The following is a 26340-nucleotide window of genomic DNA, read 5'->3' as shown; positions in this document are numbered from 1 at the left end:
AAATATTAGCGGAGTTGTGGCCTAGTGGTTAGGGCATTGCACTTGGATCTCAGAGGTTCTGAGTTCAAGCCCCACTCCCACGAACTGCCACCCTGGCTCCTTGAGCAAAACCCTTAACCCCCACACAGCTCCCCGGGTGCCGCATAGTGGCAGCCCACAGCTCCCCAAAGGGATAGGTTAAATGCAGAGAGTTAATTTTGTTGCTTTGTATTTGTGACAGTGTAATGACAATAAAGTTTACAGTAATTCTATGATATCACCAGATTTGTCTTGGGTTAAGCTTCTGCAACTTTCAGCTTTCTTGAATTTTTTTTTTACTAATTATATTTCTCAACTCTAAATATAGAAATAAATGAAGCAAGATAAAATCCGAGACAAAAGTAAAAAAAAAAGAGAGGTTTTAGAGATCACATATGACCTGTGTCATTTATGATTTAAGTATTCATTTGTAAAATTTTTGGCTAACAAAAGTCATGTTTGTTTTATTGATGCCTATTTCAAAATTCTAAAAAAAATATTGGAATACTTACATCAGTAATTTTTTTGGAAGACATTTAAAAATGTCATTTCAACCTTTATGACTGATCTTGACAAATTTTCCAGATTTACAGTCTTTTCATCCCTCTGCCCTCAGGCTGCATAGGAGCAGACCAAATGGATGCCTGAAAAGGGGAACTTTTTATAAACACAATTAAAATAAACGAAAAATGACACATAGCATAAAATAAAGTTGTTCGTTATAATACTAAAACATTTCAATTTGTATGCATTTTTTTATGTCGCAGTGTATAATATAATGATAACTTAATTTCCCCCCCCGCGCTGAGCAAATTGAGCGTTCCATCCGTTCAGTCAGTCAGGTGATCTTTTCCGCTTCGCCATTTTGTGTTGCTACGCCGGCTATTTATCTCAGGAGTCGTGACTCTCCCGTTTACACTGTTAGTTAGCTTATTAGACGGTTCCTGGTTTACGCGGCGTCGCTTGCCAAGACCGCGGCCTTTCGTTTTCCATCAAGTGCGCTTTTTCCTCTTTTGGTTAATCGCTAATTGTTATTTTTGTACATTTGTTTTATTTTTATACGTAATTTAGTGAAACAGAATGTCGAGCTCAAGTCCTGAATACTCGCCGTTCTTCGCGGTGATGGGAGCCTCCGCGGCTATGATATTTAGTGGTAAGTGTCTAACACTTTTGGTTTATTTCTTATTAATCTGTTCGTATTAACTGATAAATTTGTTTAAATTGCATAAAGTGTCATTAGCTTTTAGCTACCCGTAGTGCTTTGTAAGGCTCGCGTTAGCTAAAGCTAACATTTATTTGCTAAAAAGTTAGCTGTCATTTTTGTTAGCTATAAGGCGTATAATGAATTTGTTTTCTTGTCTTTAAACATATCTGTGTTTTTATTTTTTTATGTCACAGTGGTGCTAGTCTTAAGTACCCAGCTATCGTCAGCTATGACGAGCTAAGCCTTGTTAACTAGCTGGTGAGAAACGTCTGAGTTAGCATTGAAGCTAACCGATCAACGTAACACACTCTACAGAAAAAATATAACACTAACTAGTTTTCTGCCTTTAAGTTTGGTATTATATAATCGATTTTTAATTAAACAGTAATCTAAAATGTATTCCTCTAACTTGTTTGTTGGCTTGTTATGTTAATATCCAATTTAGTTATTTGCCACCATATCGACTAAGCTGCCTTTTAAATTTAACTGGTCCAATAAGGAGACTAAATAAATGTGTTGCAATGTGGATTAATGATAAACTAATGTTACAGTCGAGATCATAAATCCATAAGAATTTGAGTCCATGCCCTCTACCACAAGCTTTATTTAATTACCACGTAAACATAAACGAACTGCCTTGGTGTATGCTTAATTTCTGGTATGCATTTCGTTAAAATAAAATAAAAACCAACAGAAAATGTAAGCTTTCTTATTACATTGACCATTGGAAATCATGATGTGGCTGACTTCCTATTCCTCAAAGCAAGGGTGAGGTCACATGATTGTCACATGATGAGACTTCTGACTTGGATTTACAACTTGGTCCTCTAAAATTAACGTTTAAACTCTTGTGAGCAGTTTTTAAACCAGTTTGGAAAGTTTTATCAACTGTAGTGAGATTTTGTTTGAATGATTTTACTACCTTAATGACAGTGGCAGTTCCTCTGGTTTAGATTAACTTCATAATATATATATATAAGCTTTATTTAACTTGAGATGTACTAGACCTTTATTTTTCTGACAAACACCAAACCCCTGTAATTAAAGGGATAATTTGCATTATCTTTTATTTCTTTATTAAAATTAAACCTTAAACTCATGAGATAATGCACTCAATACAAAACAATGTGGTCTCATAAAATAATCTCATAGTGCATCAAAGTTATTTTCTGTTGGCTGATGTTGATGGTAAAAAATGGTTTGAAGTTTTAAAAATTTTAAGTTGTGAAACTCTGGATAAATTGAACTGAGAGGAAGAAAATGATTTAATTCCCCGGTTAGAACTTATCAAGGGGAACTTGGCTGGTTCTGACTTCCATCTGATAAAATATTACAGCTCTACTGTCTTCTAACTTTTTTTGTTATGAAATAGTTTTTGTTCCATAGTATGAAAAATCCGTTGTTTCGTTTTTGTTTGTTTTTTTACAGCAAGCAGGTAAGGGAAATTACAACAAATAAAGTGTTGTAGGCATGAAAATTGGATTATTGAATAACATGGAATTTGCTAGCAAAAAATGTATCCTGTAGTATGATTAAGCACTAAAATGTAATGGGGAATTGGCTCCTCCACAAGGATTTGCACTCAAAGTGAAATGTCATTTTTATTAAATGAGAATTATGCTATTATGGAAGGGATGAGTTGGGTATGGTGATGAATAGGGATGCTAAATAACAAATGAGATCTTTCAGAGTGATGTCATTGACATTACGATGTAAATTTGAAAACCATCCATTTAAAATTTCCTAAATGTGAAATAAACATAAGTGACCTGCTGCACCACCAGGGGGCCTTACAAAAAACATGGTGCCATTCTAAGCTGCACCTCTGTAGTTAAATTTGTCATAGGAAATCAAATCCTTTTGTAAGTAACATTAGACACCGTTTTATCATTTGGACGGGGGGAAAAAACATTATTTTTCCAAGATTGTTCAAATCACACCTGTCCAACAACACCTACGGCAGAAATAACTGCTGCACAACAGACACTTGAGACAGAATTAAGCTGTTTATTTGCTTTTGAGGAAATATTTATTTGACATGACATGAAAGGTTTTTGCATGTTGCATTTTTTTAATTTTTTAAAAGCATGTAGATAAACTAGGGATGCAAATTGATTTATGAATAAATTAACGTGAATTGATTAAAATGCTAGTAAAGCTGTACTTGAGTATGAATGAGCAGCAGTTAAGCATACATGACCGTGTTCCCTTTTGCTTCTGTTGTAGTTTACAAACCGCTGCCCAGTTACACTCTCTCAAACCCCCTTTAGTTAGATACGAATGAACTAACCTTCACTGAGTGCAATCATCTGATGCATCTCTAGAAATGAATGGATGCATGGCACTGTGCCATGTGAACATCTGAACAGCCGTTCTTGTAGAAACCTACAGCCCAGTCGGTCTGTAGATCACCCAGAAAAACCCAAGGACTAGTAGAACATGAACAGAAACCCCAGTTCAGGAGGCTTCGGGCTTTAAAGACTGCTTTCCAAGATGATCCCTTGGGAAACTTTTCAGATTTAATCAGCATCATTTTTGTTTTCTAAAGCTGAGAAAATGACTTTGCCAAAGTCCCGTTCCCCACGTCACCATAGAGTAAAATCTGCACAGTAAATGAAGAATCCATAATTTTTCCTTCTTTAGCTTTGCATTGTTCTGCTAGTTAGCTATTGAATTTATCCATTAGAAAATTAGGGATTGCAATGGAATAATATTGGTTCTTAATGTCGTTGGGAAATCTGGCCAAACCAGCCTGTCTGATTCCTGACAGGCTCTGTTCCATGTGGTAAACAACCTTCTGCTTCACCTGCAAGATCTTGTCGGGCCGAATCAATAGTTGATAGATGGTAGCTAGTTTTTGTTTGCTTGATATTGTTTCCGCTCTTCCGGCTGGATGTTTGCTTTCTTCATCTGACCTGTTTCTATATAATGCTAATAGATGTTCTTTGGAAGTTTTATTTTTTCTGCCAGATCTAACTGAAGTTTGTTATCCTCACCCTGTTAACATCAGGGATATTTACCAGACACAAATATGGTGGGCACATAGCTAAGAGCACATGTTCCATTGTAAAGCCTCCGTTCCTCTTTTATTATCTTTTTTCATTATAATTATGGAGAGAAAATGTAATTTGCCATTTCCTGTTTGCATAAGGTGAAAGGCCCTGGTGAAGTGATTTTGGACTTTTCTTTTAGGGGAACAGAACCTGTAGTAGCTGCTTCATCTGTTTCACTTCTTTTTTTCCCCAGCTGTATTTTAGATTTTCCGTCAGCTGATTTATTCTTGTTTCTTTTATCCTTTTTTGGGTTAATGTTATGTTTTCTCTCCCTCTAGCCTTGGGGGCAGCCTATGGCACGGCTAAGAGTGGCACAGGTATCGCTGCCATGTCTGTGATGAGGCCGGAGCTCATCATGAAGTCAATTATCCCTGTGGTCATGGCTGGTATTATAGCCATCTACGGCCTTGTAGTAGCAGTGCTGATTGCCAACAACATCGCACCAGATATCACTCTTTTCAAGTAAGTTCAGCTAAGCACTTTTTTGTACAGTCACTGGTACGTTTTTATATCCATAAGAGGTAGCAGTTCACTCTTTCCCTGTAAATGTATTTGTAAAATTCCATAAAAATATTAGATTTAAGAAGTTACTATAAAGAGGTTACCCGATATATAAACCTAGATAAGTATTTAAAAAGAAAAAAAGATTAGGTATTTATATCAGTTTCATTTCATACCTGCCTACAGGGCATTTTGGATCAGCTCTAATTGATGCTTTTAAAGTAATTTTTTATAATTGTACTATGGCTGGAACTAACGATTATTTTGCTAATCTATTATTATTTAGATTATTTTTTCAATTAATAATCGGATAGCAAAAAGTTCCTTAAAGGAGATTTTTGGGTAGAGCACATTAAAAGGCTTTTTTTTTTTATCTTAAATTTTTTTGCTAATTTAGTAGAATTACTACTCTAAGTGGGTTTCTCAGTCAGCTAAAAGTATGTTTTAGAGTCTCTACACTCTAGTTTATGGTTAAGCGATTGCAAAATAAGTTGACGGTTATTTCCATAATAAATTAATCCAATTAATTGTTGCAGTCCCAAATTATACTCTAAACTATCTTAAGAAAATTAGCTTAGGCTCCTACAAATGACAGCAGGAGTTTTCTTGGTTATCTTGATTTTATCTAACATTTGGTTTAAACTTTTTAGTTTTCCAGTTTCTCCCTTATTGATATTTAATTTTAATTCGGTAAAACTAATTGTTCATCATGGTTAGCAAATAGTATAAAGAAACTTTATAGAGGAATTTATTTCTTGCTTATTGTAAAAAAAAAAAAAAAAAAAAAAGTGGATGTCAAAAGGCTAATCATATTGGTTTATGTATTGTGCACAAATGCTCAGAGCAGTGGTTGTATGTCCTTACACCTGAATTAAAAATTAAATGGCACTGCTACCTCTGCACCAACCTTTTGCTTAGCCAGCACCTTTTTAGGTGGAGGCAATGTGATTAGACGCTCCGGCTCAGTTGCACGGTCACCATGTGGCTCCAGAATTACTTTATATTTGTCTATTAAATGTAAGATGAAGATGCATTTATGTAATGTTTTCTTTACCAGATCACTTGGTTAACATTGTGGCACTTGTTTCTTTTTAGGAGTTTTCTTCACCTCGGCGCTGGACTCAGTGTGGGTCTCAGTGGACTGGCAGCAGGCTTTGCGATTGGTATTGTGGGAGACGCAGGTGTGAGGGGCACAGCTCAGCAGCCACGCCTTTTTGTGGGAATGATCCTCATCTTGATTTTTGCTGAGGTCCTGGGTCTCTATGGGCTTATTGTTGCTCTTATTCTCTCCACAAAGTAAAGAATCTACTACTGCAACATTGGCCCATAATTCTGTTTGGAGAAAGTGTAAAAAAATAAATAAAAAAGGGGGGGATATAAAAAAAAATCTGCCATGCAAAATGAAAAAAGTTTAAGTGTGAGAAAGTTGATTATGATGGCTCCATAAATATGGTCTTTTCTCAATGTGTACAGTTGTCCCAATTTGATAGTCAACTTGTAAATGCGCACTGTAGTGATTTTTGTCTGTCTTGTATGCGTGTTTAAAAAAGAAAATTGTGAGGATTCCTTCTCTCCCTCCACTTATTTCAGGCGTAGAGGCCAGCTGGTGCAGCTTGGCCTCTGGTCTTAGAGCTGACCAAAGGGCCACACAGCTTTTTCTCCCCACATCAGCCTGGGAACTGTAATAATCTTGAGGATCTATTTGTAAAGACAAACATGTATGGACTTAAGATTTTTGTTTTGCTGATTTTATTTGTGACATGTTCATTGAACTGTTAAGATGCAGCAAATATCTAATTGTCCAAGATAATATACATATATAAATATATACAGATGTATAAATATCAATAGATTTAATGCACTGTGGGGTAATTGTTATAAGTGACTTTCATCTGGCTTTAAATCTTGGTCTAACGATTGCCTTTAGTATGTTGCTGGTGGAGTGGGAGTTGTGTGTAGCTGTATTCTAATCATTGCGTGAACATTTTCAAACTTCAGTGTTTTTTCTTGTACTGCTGTTTGCATTAAAGATGTGTGTGCCCCATGTTGGGTCTCACCGCTGTAATTTCCACATTCCTTCGCATTCACAACCTCCTGTTTCACCTGTGGCTGTACCTCATTTCTTTCCCATTCCTGGCATTAAAAATCTTGCATGGGATTTGGGTTTTCCTGCTGTTGGAAGTACCGCCCCGCAGACTAAAGTGAACCGTCCATCACTAATCCTGTACAAACTCTGGATGTATTAACAATTTGTCAATTAAAGATTCCAACTTTTGAATGACTTCCAAACACACAGTCTTCGCTATTTCATATGAGTGAAAGGAAGCTTTAAGTTCACTGGTTTTGCAGATGTCTTCACACCACAAAACTGCAACTTCAGCACCAAAAGATGACTAATCACAAAAGGCTGGAGACAAAACAGAAATGATTAAAAATACTTTAATCAATGTTTATTTGAACTTTACAAAATGTAATGTCTTCACTTGTACAAAATTACTAATATCTGTGTTCTGGGGGGAAAAAATTAGTCAGATTCAAGGCTCTTGAGCAAAGACTGAGATATGCTGCTGATCGCACCGAATGTGGCGCTGTCTGGAAAGGATGTGGTAAAGTCTTTGCCTTCCTCTAAGCTGGCACTGAGAAGAGGATCCAAAGGAACAGAACCTGAAATGAGAAAGTTAAAGTCTACATTAACGCCACAAACTGCCACATTACTGATCAAACATTCAGGCACAGTTTGAGCACAACCAATGCAAGTCCAATTTCAGGGGGTTTTCAAGAACCACGGTTCTATTAATCTACCATCTGTACTCATTAAAATTGTTAATGATCTGCATTCAAGACGGAAATAAATGAGTGCCACAACCATTTTAGCAGCATTCTACAGACTCATGTTATACGTGGAGACACCTTTTGGCTGTGAATTGGTACTACAAAGTATCAACCCCACCTAGAAAAACTGATCCGGTTAGTTTGGCCAACTCTTCACCTCCACCCTTTGAGAAAATGTTGCTGCATTCCTGTAAATAAAAAATAACTGATTTGTAAGTAAACATTTTGGCATCTCCAAACAATATTGACCATTTTTCAATATACAGATAACTATTCCAAATGTGGGAATTACAGTTGATGGTTAAAGAAAAAGAGTATTACTCACAGAACAATGTGGACAAACAAAGCCACTCATGTTCTCTACAATTCCCAGGATCCGAACACCGGTCTTCTTACAGAAGGTGATCTCTCTCCGCACATCGCCTGTGGATACTGCCTGTAACCAGTGCAATACAAAATGCAACTACTGGTTTGCCTCAGTTTTAATTTTGAAACATTACAAAAAGGTAATGCAGGAATTATCTTTTTATTTACTCACAGGGTAAACTTGGTTCACTGTTTACCTGAGGTGTGGTGACCAATACAGCTCCATCCACTTTATGTTTTTTTAGGCTTTCCAGTACAGCCAAATGCTCATCCGATGTCCCCGGCGGCGTGTCCACCAGCAGGACATCCAGCTCCCCCCATGCTACATCTGACACAAACTGGCCAATTAAAGCTGGTGGAAAAAGGGACAGTTAGCAAAGGAATTATTTCAAGACCAAATCCTGCTGAACACCACTTTGAAAACTATTTTATTCTCTGATCCAAAAAATACGTTTTTGAAGACTACCTTCTTCCACTTAAATTGTTAAACTATATATCTTAACACACAATGGTTAGTAACGCTGTAAGGAAACAGCTGGATTATTCTTGTACAAGAAGAAAAACTGGGGTTCTGAGCTGCATCTTTTGAGTCCTTGTTCGAAAACCCATGACCTTTGATTGAGTCCAAGTTTTCTGACAGCACATTTATCTCCAAACTAACTCCATAGTCATGAGATCTCATCATTGCCTGCACAGACCCAAGACACCCCCGTGCCAGATTCAACAGTCCTCCACGGTCAGTTCAGCTCTATAAATGGCGGACTGTGTGATCCATCACTGATGTACTTTGACCTTATTCTGGTCTCTTTATCTCTCTGTTCAAGTCAAGATTCTATGGATGCTATAGGCCGGTTGGCTACAGGCCTGTGGACTTTAAACCTCTAAGTATGTGCAGTTTTGGTCACAGAAGCATCAAGCTGCTGGGAGATCATCTATAGCCTTTATCTCTACAAAGCCTGTCTATAATCGTCTATGTGAGACAAGAAATTTCAAAAAGAATTAGTTGCATTGGTTAATTTCCATTTCCATTATTAGTCATGTTGATTTCAAATAAAAATCTTTTTTTTTTTTTATGATTGTAACAATATTTAGATTTAATTGAAAGTGTGTTGATTTAAAAAATAAAATCCTATTGTTTTAAAGGTGGCTTTGCTTTACATGGCCTACCTGTTTTCTTAGGGCCCCTCCACACCACAGCTTCATCCGGATCTTCCATCAGGAAACCAATGGACATCAGTGCCAAACTCTTCTGAGCGTCCGTGTAGACTGGTACCCATCCTGAATCACACTGGTGCACTTCTGGTCGTCCAACGCTGAGCATACGTGGGATACTGGGCCCACAAAGGTCCACATCAAGAATCCCAACCTGGACATAAAACAGTATTAGTTTGGTTGTGCAGGCAGGTTATATCTAGCAGGGCTGCAGGACTCACCTTCTTGCCGACATGCCTCAGCGCCAAGGCCAGCTCTGTGGTAATGGTGCTCTTTCCAACACCACCCTTTCCCGACAGAACCAGCACAACATGGCGAACCAGAGCCAAGCTCCCATCTACAAGCAAATAAAAAATTTACATCAGGGGTCTTCGATTTCCAGGCCAAGGACCCCCAAACTGATGGCGAAATGGAGCGGGGACTCCATAATTATATATTGTATAAAATTATGTTATATCGAACTGGTCCTATAGTCGCTCTATTACAGATGGAGTAATGTAACGAAAGTAATTTCGCCCTGGGATTATTAAAGTATTTCTGATTCTGATTCCTCATTGATGGGACAGGTGTTTTGAATGAAACAGTGCCCAGCTTGAAAGAGCTCTTGTGTGTCGCTGAATGGTTGCATTGAAAGACATCTCATGCCTCCATTTAACTGTTTACTACAGTGTGTTGAATTCATGTTAATGTGTATTTAAAGACATGTCAATTACTGAAAAAATTGCAGGGGGAATAATAAAAAAAAAGTCTAAACCAAAACTTTTGCGACCCCCGTGCAGTACCTCTGTTGTCCCCCTAGGGGTCGCGCACCCCCTGTTGAAGACCTCCGATTTACATTATTAAAGAAAACAGCCATTAATGTAGAAATCTGAGCTAATTTTCCCTTCAATAAAATGACTGACATGGGTTATTATTGGTCGATTTTGTTTTAAATATAGTAATTAAATGTACGTTCTGCAAACACAAACTATCCATTATATTTTCGTTAGTGTAATGAGCGGAATGCAGTGTAATGTTGGAAAGTTCCAGTTAGCTTTAGCAAACGGATCAGTGAAGTTCACATCCAGCTGTATTTAAGGCAATTAGATTCAGTTCATGTGACGATAAACCAGCTGTTCGGAGCGATAAATCGCCTAAATTTCCAGTATCTCTTACCTACCATTATTCTGCTCCATAGTAGAGATGAAGGATCTAAAGTATGCACATGAACATAGGAGAGAAACAATAACTTCCGGTGTCGTCATACACCAATCACATGCGTTAAATGACCGGAAGTCCCGCCTCTTTATGCAACGTAAGCTGAAATAGTCATCAATGCCTCCAGTAGATGAAAATCTTTTTATTTATGTTCTTTAGATCAAACTTTACTAGTATCTTCAACAAACTGGACTAAACCTTAGGATTTAAGGAAACATAAATAAGATCAAGTAGGTGGCGATAATGCTCCATTTGGTTGCAAGACGCCAGTAAAACAAGAAGAAGAAGAAGAAACTTGTTTACTAGTTTTTATTTAATTTGCACAATTTGAGTAAAATCAATGCAGTTAGAATGTGACTCAGACTTAATTTCTCTGCTCCATGTTGTCACCGGATGTACTTTAGTTTTAAAGCATGCATACTAAGAATGATAGTTTGTAACTAGTTATATTTACTCAGTTAAATTTACTTGAGTAACTTTTTAATAAAATTTTACTTTTAGTAGTTTTACTGCAGCATACTTTACTACTTTTACATACTTACATACTTTTAGTTGAGTAATATGTTTGTAAAATATTGATACTCTTACTTGAGTAAAATTTGTGGCTACTCCATAGAGAGTTATGACTTGGACAGATTTATTTTTTGTGTACACGAATGTAAACAAAAATAAATTTTGTTTCAGCTCTCAAGACAATTAATTTTTTCAAAGTGCAACCTTGAAAACAGTAAAAAAAAAAAAAATACTAAAACATTAATATAAACATATGACTGTATATTTACAGTTCTAACATTTCCGGGGGTTTTTTCTCAGTTAAATTATCATAAAACAACGCAATAAATTCTACCTTTCCACCAAAATACTAGAATTGAAAATTTGAATAATATTGAATTTTCCAAAAGTGGGATGATATGGAAAAATACACCTTTCAAACGGAACAGAATGGAGAAAATTATGCATCCATATTTACAGGTGCTGGTCATAAAATTAGAATATCATGAAAAAGTAGATTGATTTCAGTAATTCCATTTAAAAAGTGAAACTTGTATATTATATTCATACATTACATACAAACTCATATATTTCAGATGTTTATTTTGTTTAATTTTGATGATTACAAATGACAACAAATGAAAATCTCAAATTCATCATATCAGAAAATTAGAATATTACTGAAGACCAATAAAAACAAAGGATTTATAGAAATGTTGGCCAACTGAAAAGTATGAACATGAAAGGTATGAGCATGTACAGCACATCCCAGAGGGAAATTACTTATCTGCATTTGACCCATCCCCTTGGGGAGCAGTGAGCTGCCATTGTGCGGCGCCCGGGGAGCAGTGTGGGGTTAAGGGTCTTGCTCAGGGATCCGGAGTGGCCGTCTGTGGTGGATCAAACTCACAACCTCAGGATTCAAAGCCCTATGCCCTAACCACTAGGCCGCCACTCCCCAGATAGGGTATCTGGTGCTGGTCCTCAAGGTCTCTGAATAGGGTGTGTAACATCGGTTGAGCTGAAAATGGCATGTTTGCTTTTCTATGAGCCCTAATGGAAGCCTGGTTAAAAGCCCTAGAATGAAACTACAGGTTTTCTTCATTTTATGTTATGCTCATGAATATTTAGATGAGCTGTGCGCTGATTGGTTGGTTTACAACAAGCAAAGCTGCTGAGCAAAGACGCATCATAGCAACAAGAACTCACTCACTGAAACATCGAAATTGTTGATATGGTAGGGTGACCGGACGTCCTCTTTTTCCTGGATATGTCCTAATTTTCATACCTAACAAAATGTCTGGGGGGGGATTTCAAAACAGTCCGGGATTTTGGTCGACTACAGTGCAGCACATAGTCGAAACACACCGGGCATTCGAACCGAGCCGTCCGCTCTGGGGCTGATCCAGAAACCCCGGCGGAATGGGGCAAGAAGCCAGCGGAGGACAGAGCGACCAAATCTGAACCGTTGACAGTAGCCTGGACACTGGCACCCCTGTGCTTTCCCCGCCTGCCTTACCGGCCCCAGCCCCCCCTCCTCCGGCTGTTTACGGGCGACTCATGGACTGTACAAAAGTACAGGCCAAAAACAAATAAGGCAACTGTCATGATTTTACTGAGGTTCAGACCCAAATGCAGAAGACCAAACAGGGAGACCAGGAAAAAGGTTTAACAGGTTTTATTGAAGAGATAATTCAGAGAGAAGTGTTGCTCATAACACGGATCAACCAGAACTGAAAAGTGAGGGGAAGACACAGCATTAGTTCAGGTTCAGTGGGAAATTTGAACTTGGAAAAGAGGATTTGGTTGCTGACTCACGGTTCCAGAGAAGTTGTTGTATCCTTGACTCCAGTCTTTATGCTGTAGTTCTAGTGTTTGTCTGATTCGGTGGAGGGCGGAACAGGGTTTACCCAGAAAGCGGTTGTTGAAAGGTGAATGGAGAAAACTGATTGTCACTGAGATTTCCTGCGGTACTTGAACAGGTCGTAGTGGAGAATAATCCCTTTCCCAGTGCGAAACTCAAACGATCTCTTGGGGAAAGTGGATCCAAACCTCCTGTTTGAAAACCAGCTCGGTTTGTAGCTCAGTTGATCCTTCCAGGGAGAGACGGTCCAAAAAATCCAGTTAGCAGGATGACTTCCTGCCGAGAGGCAAAAGAGAAACAATGTTAAAACTCAGGTTGACAAGAACTCAGTTAGACTCAGCTAAACTAAGCTTGGCTAGAGTACCCAAAACTGGCAAACACTCTGGCGTCGAGGTTGTTGCAATCAGCAGCTTAAGAACGCTCCGTTAATGGAGTAACCATCAGCAGGTGTGTGAGGAGGTGGACCAGAACCAGGCGCCTCCTGGTGGAGGAAGGAAGACAAACACAGAAAACACAAACAGACAGACAGGAGTCCTGACAGCAACATCGCCGAGTTTACATCAACTTGGGGCTTCGTTTGGATTTGCCCGTTTTACGGTAAAAGTTTACAATTGTGAGATGTCAGAGAAAGGAGGTGTAGATGGGGTATGATCTTTACTGCACATCCTGAACTATTGTTATTCATCTATGACAATGTAAACTCTGTTTTGCATTCTATGACCCCTTTAACTTAAAAAAAACATGCACTGAAAAAGTGGAGGGTGATCCTGACCAACTGGTAGCTGATTGGAAACTCAGAAATATTATCGTTATGCAATCAGTAAGAACACCATAGCTAATTACTACCAGACTGCATGAAGCACTTTTTGTCTGGAAGTTGTTACGGCTGGAAGAAGAATCAAAGTTGCTTCTTTTCAGCATCAGTAAGATGAGTAAAAATGAAGTAAGAGGAGTCACACAAGCCCTGTAAAGCCTGTAGAAGAGCATTAAATCTATGGAACAATCTGGGCTGCTGCATCTGAGACTAGATTTCTGAGGGTTCTGATTATTTCATTATTCTCTGCCATTTTGTGCTTTTATCATTTTGCATTTGACTATTTCGCCTCCAGAAAGAAGGTGGTATCTATAACACATCAATTCATATCCACCTTGGGGACACTTCAGTGAATTTGCAAGAGGTAAATTGATGTGGAGCCTACTTAGGATTAAAGCTGCATTGGAAAATGTTGACTTCTCACTGGAAATCTTAGATTGGTACATTTTAAACTAATGCGCTATTCGTATTATCCATAAGGCAAAGCTTGAACTTTTTTCTTTTCATTACAACAATTCGAAGTATAGGTCTAAATTCATTTATTTTAAACTTCTTTACTACTTGGAATTGCCCATCTTTTGGTCACTGTGGGACTTTAGGTCTATCCATCACCCCTGTCAGTGGGCAAACCGAACCTCTGCATGAGTTACCACAGACACATCTGCAGAGAATATGCCGTGAAATTGTGTGGGGCCATGTGCTCCTTTTAAAGCTCTTCTCGTCGTCCACTGGGGCTCCATGTCGATAGGACAGAAGCATCCAGAAGGCAGCCACCTCCTTCTGTGAAATAGCTTCTTTTATTTTGCAAATCATGACAATTAAATATAGTGACATTAAAATCATGGATGGGTTAGTTAAAGTAAAAATTCAGTGCTTCCAACTTTAGAGTTCAAACTTAATATTACATACAGTATGTGAGTAATTGAGAAATGGATAAACAATAATCCTAATGAGGTGAAGAAGACTTTGATCAGACAAGGGGAGTAAAGTCTATTATTTATTTATTTTGTTTTATTTGGAAGGACTATCAAAACTGTTATTGTTATACCCCCCCACTTATACACAGATAATTTAGACATTTTACAGATCTCTATTTATTTTATTTGCTCTTTCATCAAATGTACTCTGGTTTTGTTACTTATTATATTCTATAATTTTTTTTGGGGTTTTCTTATTTTAGTTGCATATGTTTTCTCTTACATTTCACTTAGGGGGGGGAGGATTTACCATCAGGCAATAACAACCCAGGGCCCCCAACTCCCTGGGGGCCCCAAAAAGCTCTGTTTACATGTATAGTAAATACAACTATTCCTTATTTGTCGACATTAATTATATTTTTGATAGAAATCCTTTCACTAAAATGGCACCAGAACGCTGATAATATTAAGTGTGTCCCCTTCAGTGTCCACCATATTGGATCAGTCCATTTGCTGCACATGTTCAGAAAGGTCCAAACAGAAAGCAGCAAACCATTTGAAAACAAACGATACGAAGAGCAGTGTTGCTAACTTAGCTCTTTAGTCACTATATTTAGCGACCTTTCAGACCCCTCTAGCACTTTGATTTCTAAAAAGCTCCTAGCGCCAAATCTAGCCACTTTTTTCTGCTACTGGATACCTTGTCAACAACATCTAAAAGCAGCGAACTCTGCCCTCCATAGCGAGTAGATTTGTAACCCCGCCTCCTGCTCTCCTCTATCTTGTCTGCTGTCATGATTCACGCAGCTATTATTTCATCCAAATGAAAAATGGAGAACAGATAAGCAGATCATGGCTTGTCTACAGTGAAAAGAAGGACTGGGTTATTTACTTTTGCCTTTTTGGAAACACAGGAAGGAGCAATCAGCTAAGTGAGCTTAGTGATGGGAAAAAATCTTTCATTCCTTTTGAGACAGCATGAAAAGTCAGCTGAGTACAAAACTTCCGAAATCCGCCCCTGATTACAGGTGCTGGTCATAAAATTAGAATATCATGAAAAAGTAGATTGATTTCAGTAATTCCATTTAAAAAGTGAAACTTGTATATTATATTCATACATTACATACAAACTCATATATTTCAGATGTTTATTTTGTTTAATTTTGATGATTACAAATGACAACAAATGAAAATCTCAAATTCATCATATCAGAAAATTAGAATATTACTGAAGACCAATAAAAACAAAGGATTTATAGAAATGTTGGCCAACTGAAAAGTATGAACATGAAAAGTATGAGCATGTACAGCACTCAGTATTTAGTTGGGCCTCCTTTGGCCTGTATTACTGCAGCAATGCGGCGTGGCATGGAGTCGATCAGTCTGTGGCACTGCTCAGGTGTTATGATAGCCCAGGTTGCTCTAATAGTGGCTTTTAGCTCTTCTGAATTGTTGGGTCTGGTGTATTGCATCTTCTTCTTCACAATACCCCATAGATTTTCTATGGGGTTAAGGTCAGGAGAGTTTGCTGGCCAATTAAGAACAGGGATACCATGGTCCTTCAACCAGGTACTGGTAGCTTTGGCACTGTGTGCAGGTGCCAAGTCCTGTTGGAAAATGAAATCTGCATCTCCAAAAAGTTGGTCAGCTGCAGGAAGCATGAAGTGCTCTAAAACTTCCTGGTATGTGGCTGTGTTGACCCTGGACCTCAGAAAACACAATGGACCAACACCAGCAGATGACATGGCACCCCAAACCATCACTGACTGTGGAAACTTTACACTGGACTTCAAGCAACGTGGATGAAGTGCCTCTCTTCTTTTCCTCCAGACTCTGGGACCTTGATTTCCAAAGGAAATGCAAAATTTACTTTCATCAGAGAACATGACTTTGGACCACTCACCAGCAGTCCAGTCCTGTTTCTCTTTAGCCCAGGCAAGACGCTTCTGACGCTGTCTGTGGTTCAAGAGTGGCTTGACACAAGGAATGCGACAGCAGAAACCCATGTCTTTCATACGTCTGTGTGTGGTGGTTCTTGAAGCACTCACTCCAGCTGCAGTCCACTCTTTGTGAATGTCCCCCACATTTTTGAAGGGGTTTTGTTTCACAATCCTCTCCAGGGTGCGGTTATCTCTCTTGCTTGTACACTTTTTTCGACCACATCTTTTCCTTCCCTTCGCCTCTCTATTAATGTGCTTGGACACTGAGCTCTGTGAACAGCCAGCCTCTTTAGCGATGACCTTTTGTGTCTTGCCCTCCTTGTGCAAGGTGTCGATGGTCGTCTTTTGGACAACTGTCAAGTCAGCAGTCTTCCCCATGATTGTGTAGCCTATAGAACTAGACTGAAAGACCATTTAAAGGCTTTTGCAGGTGGTTTGAGTTAATTAGCTGATTAGAGTGTGGCACCAGGGGCCATCAATTTTGAACCTTTTCACAATATTCTAATTTTCTGATATGATGAATTTGAGATTTTCATTTGTTGTCATTTGTAATCATCAAAATTAAACAAAATAAACATCTGAAATATATGAGTTTGTATGTAATGTATGAATATAATATACAAGTTTCACTTTTTAAATGGAATTACTGAAATCAATCTACTTTTTCATGATATTCTAATTTTATGACCAGCACCTGTACATTTCAGCGCCATACGCGCGCGCTCTGTGGGGCGCATGGAAGAAACAGCGCCCCCTGTAGTCAGAATACAGCATCGACTCCGCTCCATTGTCACTGCCCATTCCCAAATCATCCATCCAGTGGAATCTCTGCTGAAACGGGCTTTATATCTGTTAATAAAAACATTATACTTTTTCTCAAACTGATGCAAACATTACATTTGCTTTTTTGTTTGTTTATTTTGTTTACTCCAAATTGCCATGACGTAGAAAACCAATCACATGATAGGCTTTCTGTAGGTTGAATGTGGACAGACAAGAATGCATGAACTCCTCCTCTGTGAAGCTGTGATCCAATAGGAGCGCAGTGGGGGCGTGGACAGGTTCTGTTTACTTCTGTCCTGCAGAGAAGTGGGACAGGCTGAAGGCTGCAGCTGTCACACATAAAGAAACATCCACATGAGCCAGTGCAACACGGTGTTCAGGAAGACCTCTGCAAGGTAAGAACATGAGCTAAAGCTGCTCAGAGGCTGCTCCATTTTTATAACGAATAAAGTACAGAGCAGAGTTTAATAAAGAGTAGTGAGGGAAAGCAGAAAGAGAAGGACCTGGATGTTTTTATTTAGTTTCTGACTGAATTCACTGTAGGTTGTCCTGACTCAGACCTCTACATGCATGCTTGGTATTTAGGGTAAGGCTCAATTAAAACGACACCTGCTCTAGACCTGCTAATCTAAATGAACTGCAATTATCTGCTGCACCTGCTTGGAAAGGAAGTGAGCAGCTGCTGGTATTAACATGCCATCAGGTCCAGGTCAGGTCCTTATAACAGAACAGCAAAACAAGTGGTGACAGCAAGACAAGTGGTGAACATATCAGTAAAGGATTTCATAAATGAATTTGCAGGGATCGCTTTCTGCAACTGTTTAATTTATTTAGAAGGGGGAAAAACAGTGTTCTGTTGTTTTTTGATTGGAGAATCAGAAGCTGTTAATAAGGCCTTACAGATGATCCACATCACTCTTCAATGTTTTTTCTGCTTTTCTCCTTTGCCTCCAAACAAACAGATGGGTCCTTTGTGTTACAGTCTGGAAAATACCAGAAAACTCTGGTTACCCTTTTCACCTATGATTCCATCTGAAAAACAAAACAGAATTTACAATTGTTTAAGTTTGAATCACAAGCAAATAGTTTGTTTTACAAGTTTACAGCTATAGTTTTAGTCAAACTAAGTCTTTTTGTGTTTGAAGATGATAATGGTCATTTAAAAATGTTTAAAACATTTCACCATGTTCCATTTTATTGGGCTGTGAACTGGTCCTAAGGGACTTGAACTGGGTCTGGGGGTTAAATGGCAAATAATTGAGATGTCTCAAAAATCTTAAAAGTTATCTTTTGACACCCATATCATCCCATATCATCATGCTTTCAGCACAGATAGCATAACTTCCAAAATCTTACGTTGTTTTTGTTACTTTTTAAATGCACACTTATTTATTCAACCTTATGGGGGCTTATTTTACAGCATGAAACAAAATAAACCCAGATGAATTTGTCTTTAATTGTTGTTGTAATATCATCAGGAGAATTCTGTCCAGATATTTTAAAGTAACATGAACAAATATTTTCAAGATATATAAAAATGTAAAATAATAAATGGAAAAATAGCCATTTAAAGTGTTACTTGATATTTGGGTTGTGAATAGACTACAAAATAATTAAATTTTTCCATACTGTAAAATGGGAATATTTTGGAGCTAACTAAACCTCTGTGGGAATCCTTGCATATTTGTTTAGATCTAAAAGCAAGTATTTCTAAGCGTTTCTTGGAGTCGGACGGCTTCCAAGCAAGCTGCTGTTGCATACAGCCATATCAGGTTTGCATGGATGTTCGTCACGAGCTGACTGGAACATATGGGAACAGATAGAAACAGGAGAGGCTGCATCTATAGATCATTTGGTAGAGATGTCTCTTGGGAGTGTTTTGCTGACTACAGGAGCCAAGAAGGTAAGTTAAAAGTAAACAAACAGTGGGAGTGACCTATTTGTAGCTTGTACAGAGGTGTGTGAGATATTTGACAGGAGAAGAATAAGGTGTGTTTCTTCAGTTCTGGTCCAAGTCCTGCATAGCCAAAAAAAAAAAAAAAAAAGCAATAATCCCAAGTATGTTCAGTGCATGCCAGGAGGTCATAGTGTCCATAAGTAAGGCTAACATGGCCTGCAGCACGTATGCCAGCCGGTCCTTAGGTCTTATGTTTGGCTGTCCACAGAGCTGCCATGCTGAGACGAGGCAGGAGCAGCAGGCCTCGACATTTGGCCTGGAGTGAAACAAAGCAGGACACAGATGTCATGGCAGCTGTCCACCCCACAGACAAGGAGGAGAGAGAGAGCAAAGCAGTGACACAGGTGAGGTGTCTGCAAGTTGAGGCAAGAGAAGAAAAGCAGTTTAACATTCAGTTAACTTGACCTAATCTGTTTGGAATCTGTGCTAAGAGCACAGAAAATAAGACATCTCTAGTGGTTTTACTTCTAGAACCACCTCTTCCTGAAATTACAGCTCAAGCCTTTTGGTGCATAAATCTACAAGATTACACTTTTGATAATATCTCTTTATGAAAATCACCTCCAGCTCAGTCAGAACTACAGGATTCTGCAAAGGTTCTGCTGGGTTTAGGTCTGGACTTCGACTGGGCAATACTAATACATAAATGTTTTATATGTTTATGGTCATTGTCCTGCTGGAAACTGAACCTCTAACCCAATCTCAGTTCTTTTAGAGAACAAGTTTTCTTCCATTATTTTCCTATATAAAGCACCAGCCAGCTTCACACAGTATGATGCTGCCAAAATGCTGTCCTTTCCCAGCCTGTCAGTTAAGGTAGACCGTCCACGTCTAAGATGGATTGAACGGAAATCTGGGAGATGTGAAAGATTATGAGAAAAAGGGGTCAAAATGAAGTAAAAATGGGAAATATAGATAAAAGAAAAATCTGGAATCAGTTGGTTCTTTATATATTTGTACAGAAAAAGAGCAAAAAAAAAGTTAACTGATTTTTAAATTTTATTTCAGTTTAACATGGGAAAAAAGTCAGAATTCTGACTTTTTTCTCAGAATTCTGAGATTAAAGTCCGAATTCTGACTTTTTTCTCAGAATTCTGAGATCAAAGTCAGAATTCTGAATTTTTTCCCATGTTAAACTGAAATAAAATTTAAAAATCAGTTAACTTTTTTTTTTTTTTTCAGTGGCCCTAATCCTCTTTATATATTTGAATACTTAATAGTTGGATGTTTAAAACATAGAAGGATATTTCCACCTGAGGTCCAGTAATTTTCCACTGCCAGAAGTAGCTGTATGTGGAAGTTGTGAGCAGAGGAGGTCCAGTATTTTTGGAAGGCTTCTTATTTTACAGGGTAGCACACATGACTTCCACTCAAACCATGTAAGGGCAAGACAATCTTGATGAGTTTTAAAAAAGTTGAAGCAAACGTGTGAATTTGGATCATAAGACTTTAGGAACACAACAGACCGGTTGTTTTGTGCGGTCGTTGGACTTTAGGGTTGAGTCACAAAAATGTTAAATATCAGCCTGAGGCTCTTCTGCTGGAACTAACTCTTCTTCTGCACACTACAGGAATATGTCTGTGGACTCAATGTTGTCTTTGTACCGCCTGGATCTCCTAGATTGTTGACTCGGAGTCTGAGATGGATCATCTGGTTGGAACTGGAGCTGTGGCTGAGATTGTGCTTATGCCATGCGGTGCACCAATTAAACAGGACTCGTTCTCCCTCTGCGAGCAGCAGGAGGATCTGAGCCTGGGATTATCGGCCACTGAGGACTGGTTCGGCAGGGAGGAGGACCAGGGTGAGCCACAACTGCTTTTAAAAACACAGATTTAACACTTTAAAGAAGCATAAAACTCATTCTTATACAACTATATATGTTTTAATCTATGAGCACAAATCATGTTGGAATCAGTTTGTTCTCATTTTGATTCATTATTATTAGTAGTTCAGGAAACATTAGGATTTAGCCTATAATGTTGTTCACATTAATGTTTCCTACAGTTTTCTGTGCTTAAAGATGATAGCCGGTCAGATCATTTAAGTCATTAAGCAGCTAATAATGCACTATATTCACAGAGATTAACCAAGTTTGAGTTTCTTTCTGGGCAGTATTGGTAAAACAGATGGATGAAGTGAAACTGAAGATTTGTGCAGAAGAGGAAGGAGGTCTTGAGGCGTTCAAAGAAAACAGTTTAAAAATGTTAGAAAAATCATGCATGTATGCATGCATCTTAAACTTGAAAAGAAAACATGAAATTATATAAAAAGTGACAAAATCTGTCAAAAAAACATACTAGTAAGGGGGGAAAAGCAGAATCTTCATCACTAATACCCTCTGCAGCTCATGACATATGTGCAAACTTCCTTACTACGTATCAGGGATATCTAATTCTAAAGATATAATAAAAACATTATGAGCAAAGCATCTTTTTACAAAACCAGTTCAGAGAAGAAAAGAAGCTTTGTAAAAGGCTGAGCATGTTTAACCTACGGGCTTCCTGGTTAAAAGTTGCAGTTAATGCATTCATTAACCATGTACTAAAAAAACAAAGAACTTAAACTTTAACACTACATTAATGTTTTAGCCCACCGGTTGGCTTTCTCCTCATTGATATTCGTTGACATGTTTTCTGTGGTTTGTAGCAAGACCTCTTCCTGCATCCACTGCAGGACTGAACTGGTAGCAAGTTTGTGCAACCTGTGAAATAAAACACATTGTGCTTATTTTCTCAGTGTTTGACTGGGTGTGGGACGAGCACTGTAAGTCTTCAGGAGCCTCCCTCAGCTGCGACAACAGGAAGGTGAGCTTCCACTCGGACTACAGCTGCGGCACCGCTGCCATCCGAGGAACCAGGGAGCTGTCGGAGGGCCAGCACTACTGGGAAGTGAAGATGACTTCTCCTGTCTATGGAACGGACGTGGTCAGTTTCCTTAAGCTACTTAACATCTGAACCGGCCTTTTTTTTTATAATGCCTTGCAAAGCTTTTCACATGACTTGGATCTTTGCATTTTAGTCGTATTCCACAGTCTCCATATGGATTTTCTGTGATAGACTTGCATACTCCAGCAATGAGTGGCCGGAAAAGGAAACCTACATTAATGTATTTGTATTTTTTGTCTTGATCCCTTCCAGCTCTGGACATGCTTGGTCAGATGGGATAAAAAAACATCTGTAAATATTAATTAACGGATTTTTAGATTGTTTTAGGTCCGACTGGAGTGTAGTTCTTGTTTCTAGACCTTTGCAAACTCTAACAGATTTCCTACCAGAAATGTTCCAATTTTCTTTATTCATCTATTTATCTGTGATCAGCTTCTCTGTATGGAGGACCAACTCTGCCATATTTAAAAATAAATACAGAAATGAATATAATAAATAAATAAGCAACTAATTCCTAATCTTCGAATCTAATCTTCTAATCTTCAACTAATCACCCCCAAAAATACAATCAACAAATAAATGTAGGTAAAAATTTCAATTATACAGAGAGACATAAATGTATTTATCTCTTTTAATTAGCTTCTTTATTTATTCGCCTTTGTAATAATTACCTTATTTATTTATTGTCTGTTATAATCTTCAACTTTATTTATTTATTACTTATCTTTTTATTTATTTATGTTCATGATATGATATTTTTGTCTTTTTTATTCTTCCTTTGTATTTTTTTACCCTCTTTAGTCCTTCAATGCCATTTATTTCTGCCTGTTGTTTTTACATTTCTGTCTGCATTTCTGCCTCATTATGTAAATGAGATGGGGTGTGTCTTAGAGGGTCAACTTCTAGAGGGTAATAATACAAAGGCGAATAAAAAAAGAAGCTTATTAAAAGAGATATATGCATTTATGTCTGTGTATAATTTAATTTCTACCTATATTTATTTTTTTATTATACATTTGGGGCAATTAATTGAATGCTTATTTATTTATTGAGCATTTATATATTTCTGTATTTATTTTTAAACATGGCAGAGTTAGTCCTGCATACCTCTGTCCCTGGTGATGATAGATTTGTCCACAGCATATTTAATCTCTTGTTATATTTTAGTCTGTTTTTTTCTTTCTCTTGCAAACTAGACTTCTGTTACTGTATTTCATCAAAAGCTTTTCTCTGGATTAAATACTTGTTCCGCCAGAAGAGCTGTAATTTTCCTGCTGCACTGTCATAGATTGTTTTGTTTTTTTAAGTGTCTTTCAGTGATGAATGATATAGGTTTTAAAATTTAATGCTGATCAAAAAAAAAATGTCTTAAATTATTGGTTGAACTACATTTAATTAAGGGAAACTAATGGAAACTTGAAAATCCCTTATTTTCTTCTATTGCTCGGATTTATGTTTGGTCAGTGACCTAGAACTATAATGAAATGCCTAAAGGTTTTCATGTGACGGTATATGAATACTTTTCCAATCCACCTGAGTGTATCTTGACGGCCCTTACTAGTAAAGCTCAAGCTCCACTCTCCAAAATTGCTAAATCAATTGCTTTTGCATGTGACAATTATTACAGAGGTATGTTACTTTTATGCAACCTAATTCAGGCTTGAATGGTTTATAAAAAAAAATTAATAATAATCACTTCAGTTTTATTTGATCCAGTAAGAACAATATCTGTAACCCTAAAAGCAAATCAAATGCTGTATTACAGTGAATAAATATCTTCAATTTTTTCCTTATTCGCCCTTAATACCTGCCTATTCAACTTTTGACAATAGAAAGAATCCCAGCACTTATTATTATTCACAAAGAAGTAAACACCATCAGCTTGGTGTTTACTTTTTTTTTTTTTTATCTCCTTTCTCATTTGGACTTTTGTTTTCCTCTGTAGATGGTGGGGGTTGGAACTTCTGAAGTGAACTTAGACAAGTTTAAATACAGCTTTGGAAGCCTGCTGGGCCACGATGAAGACAGCTGGGGGCTCTCATACACAGGTTAGAGTCAATTTGTGAAAGTAACTGATATATATTTTTTTTCTTTTTTGTACCTTTCTGTGCTTTTAAATAAAAAATAATGTTCGTGTTTGAAGGTCTACTCCAACACAAAGGAGACAAAGTGAAATTTTCCCCTCGGTTTGGTCAAGGCTCAATCATAGGAGTTCATTTGGACACATGGCACGGCACGCTGACCTTCTACAAGAACCGGCACTGCATAGGTATGTTTGTCTTTATGCAGATATATCTTCTGCTTTTTCACCTCAGTACTCAGACTGGATCGGTAAAGATCTTCTATATCTGTTAGTTAAAAAATACATCATGTAATCTAACCTATGGATCCAACACATCTCCTAACTTTCCTGTATAATGTATATGTAGTTTTCATACTTAGGTATTTTATAGCTCTCTGTTTATATATACCATTTATACATGCATAGCTTTCTGTACACATATAAATGCAAACTACATTTTATTGCTTTGTACTTGTGACAGTGTAATGACAATAAGTTGAATTCTATTCTAACTATCAACTTGAATGATTAGAAAGGTTGAATGGGGTCATTGAAGGGGGGGGGGGGGGGGGGGGGGGCTCCAATATAACGACAGGAAAAACACTGATATGTATCCTGATGATACACAAATTAATATTTTAGTGTCCATAGTCCACTACAATCAATGAGCCAGTTTGTTTAAAATCTGTCTGGCTGGAACTTACTTAGACTTAGACAGACTTTATTGTCATTTTGTAAACACAGTGTATACAAAAATACATTTTGTTCAGTACAGCTCTCAACACATTTCAATTTGTGTTGCAGCAGCAGTGATCAAATGTAAACATAAGACTGGTATAAAATTTACAGTTTCCAACATTCAGCGCTTGTTTTTCTGTTTTTTTTTTAAACCCGATTTTATACAACATTCATCCGTCAGCACAAACAATGCTCTAATTTTTAATGTCATAGGTTTCAATACTATTATGAACATATATTTATTCTGTTTGTGAGATATTAGATTGTTTAGTCTTTTAGCCTCAGATCCATTTATTGTGATCTAATCTCTTTGTCCCATAAAGCATCTTTTATCACCATGAGCAGTGTACAGTGCTTTATAAATAAACCTGCCTTAACTTCCTGCTAACAGGTGTTGCTGCTACCAGGCTGCAGAGCAAGAAGTTTTACCCCATGGTGTGCTCCACGGCAGCTAAGAGCAGCATGAAGGTGATCTGCGCCAGCTACACGCCCACCTCCCTGCAGTACCTCTGCTGTGCCCGGCTGCGCAGGTGGTTGCCCTGTTGTCCATATGTAGTCAATGCCCTGCAGCTGCCACCAGGCCTACGGACGGTCCTCCAGAAGCGGCTTGGCTGGGTGTTCGCCCTCAGTAGCAGCCCTGACTCATCAGAGGAGGAGGACTACATACCCGACTCCTTCAGGCGGGACACGCACAAGCAGAGGAGCCTGCCTTCGAGCCCGTGCCTCAGCCCATGTGCCTGCGCAGACCCTTATTCTGAAACAGCCCCAGAGTACCACTGCCCCTGCAACACCTCTTCTCAGAACCACTCCACAGTCTGCCACTGTCCTCCGACTCCTCCAAGCAGCGACTATGACAGCTGCTGCTCCGATCCAGAGGATTATCAGTGCAAAAGATGCCGCTGGACGTGACCCGATTGGTTGGTCCAGACTTTTCCTACCATTGCCATCAATGTTTGCTCCCTGCAGTTTCTGCGTGTAGTTAACAGCAGCATCAGTGTTCCTGTTTCCCTCTAAACATCCTAAGTCCGGAGGCAGGAAAAAGTGAAGCCCCTAACGCTATTTTAGCCAATTTGGTTAATTTTAATTAGGTTATTTTTTGTTTCATATTTCAAATGCCACAGTTAATGCCTTTGGAAGAGGCAGACCAGACTCCAAAAACCAGGGAGGAAAACTTTCTGATTATTCTCAGGGATGGACTCTAAGAGGAGAACTTCTTTTTAATACTGTAACAATCTTTTTATAAGTGTTTTTTATTTTTACCTACCTTTGAAGTGAAAAATCAGATGTGTGCAGATACTGTTTTTCTATTTATTGCTTCATATCTGATTGTGAATTTTCTTACCATCCTGTGAAATAAATCCAAAAATGAAATTTATACTTTTATTTTTCTATTCTCAGTGTTTATAAATAACCCTTTACCCATTTAATATTAATGCTGTACACCTTGAGCCACATTGAGACTTTAGAGAAGAATAAAAAAAACTGTTATAATAAAGTAGAAAGG

General features: G+C 38.0%; 3 protein-coding genes across 4 annotated transcripts; 2 read left to right on the top strand and 1 right to left on the bottom strand.

Moving 5' to 3' along the window:
• The first annotated feature begins 879 nt into the window (after positions 1 to 879).
• On the top strand, positions 880 to 6847 carry atp6v0cb (ATPase H+ transporting V0 subunit cb). The gene is made up of 3 exons (XM_038301015.1): positions 880 to 1171; positions 4554 to 4737; positions 5872 to 6847. The coding sequence occupies exons 1-3, from the start codon at positions 1099 to 1101 to the stop codon at positions 6074 to 6076; spliced, it is 462 nt and encodes a 153-aa protein (XP_038156943.1). The 5' UTR covers positions 880 to 1098; the 3' UTR covers positions 6077 to 6847.
• A 349-nt stretch (positions 6848 to 7196) lies between these two features.
• On the bottom strand, positions 7197 to 10451 carry nubp2 (nucleotide binding protein 2 (MinD homolog, E. coli)). Its single transcript, XM_038301014.1, has 7 exons — positions 10346 to 10451; positions 9408 to 9523; positions 9142 to 9340; positions 8172 to 8326; positions 7934 to 8044; positions 7727 to 7796; positions 7197 to 7440 (listed from the first exon to the last, which is right to left on the bottom strand). Exons 1-7 carry the CDS (start codon positions 10428 to 10430, stop codon positions 7301 to 7303), a joined length of 876 nt encoding a protein of 291 aa, XP_038156942.1. The 5' UTR covers positions 10431 to 10451; the 3' UTR covers positions 7197 to 7300.
• A 7033-nt stretch (positions 10452 to 17484) lies between these two features.
• Positions 17485 to 25910, top strand: spsb3b (splA/ryanodine receptor domain and SOCS box containing 3b). Of its 2 annotated transcripts, none has more exons than XM_038300985.1 (7): positions 17485 to 17588; positions 19359 to 19494; positions 20889 to 20952; positions 21888 to 22075; positions 23982 to 24084; positions 24180 to 24305; positions 25228 to 25910. In XM_038300985.1, exons 1-7 carry the CDS (start codon positions 17548 to 17550, stop codon positions 25743 to 25745), a joined length of 1176 nt encoding a protein of 391 aa, XP_038156913.1. In that variant the 5' UTR covers positions 17485 to 17547; the 3' UTR covers positions 25746 to 25910. The 2 variants fall into 2 exon arrangements, with proteins under 2 accessions (XP_038156913.1, XP_038156912.1); XM_038300984.1 differs by having other exon boundaries at positions 20772 to 20952.
• The last annotated feature ends 430 nt before the right edge of the window (positions 25911 to 26340 follow it).

This window comes from Cyprinodon tularosa, unplaced genomic scaffold (genome assembly GCF_016077235.1).
Source record: "Cyprinodon tularosa strain WSP-4 unplaced genomic scaffold, ASM1607723v1 ctg46, whole genome shotgun sequence".
NCBI classification, from domain to species: domain Eukaryota; kingdom Metazoa; phylum Chordata; class Actinopteri; order Cyprinodontiformes; family Cyprinodontidae; genus Cyprinodon; species Cyprinodon tularosa.
Note: the sequence above shows the minus strand (reverse complement) of the source record. Positions and strands in the feature narration are given on the sequence as shown.

Bases quoted from the DNA above. Each gene is read 5' to 3' on its own strand.
- atp6v0cb (XM_038301015.1), top strand. From the start codon at position 1,099: ATGTCGAGCTCAAGTCCTGAATACTCGCCGTTCTTCGCGGTGATGGGA. The intron at 1,172-4,553 runs GTAAGTGTCTAA...CTCTCCCTCTAG, and splicing joins CGCGGCTATGATATTTAGTG to CCTTGGGGGCAGCCTATGGC. The intron at 4,738-5,871 runs GTAAGTTCAGCT...GTTTCTTTTTAG, and splicing joins CCAGATATCACTCTTTTCAA to GAGTTTTCTTCACCTCGGCG.
- nubp2 (XM_038301014.1), bottom strand. From the start codon at position 10,430: ATGACGACACCGGAAGTTATTGTTTCTCTCCTATGTTCATGTGCATAC. The intron at 9,341-9,407 runs GTGAGTCCTGCA...TTTTATGTCCAG, and splicing joins TGAGGCATGTCGGCAAGAAG to GTTGGGATTCTTGATGTGGA. The intron at 7,441-7,726 runs GTGGGGTTGATA...TTCTCATTTCAG, and splicing joins AACCGGATCAGTTTTTCTAG to GTTCTGTTCCTTTGGATCCT.
- spsb3b (XM_038300984.1), top strand. From the start codon at position 17,548: ATGAGCCAGTGCAACACGGTGTTCAGGAAGACCTCTGCAAG. The intron at 20,953-21,887 runs GTGAGCCACAAC...TTATTTTCTCAG, and splicing joins CGGCAGGGAGGAGGACCAGG to TGTTTGACTGGGTGTGGGAC. The intron at 24,306-25,227 runs GTATGTTTGTCT...TCCTGCTAACAG, and splicing joins CAAGAACCGGCACTGCATAG to GTGTTGCTGCTACCAGGCTG.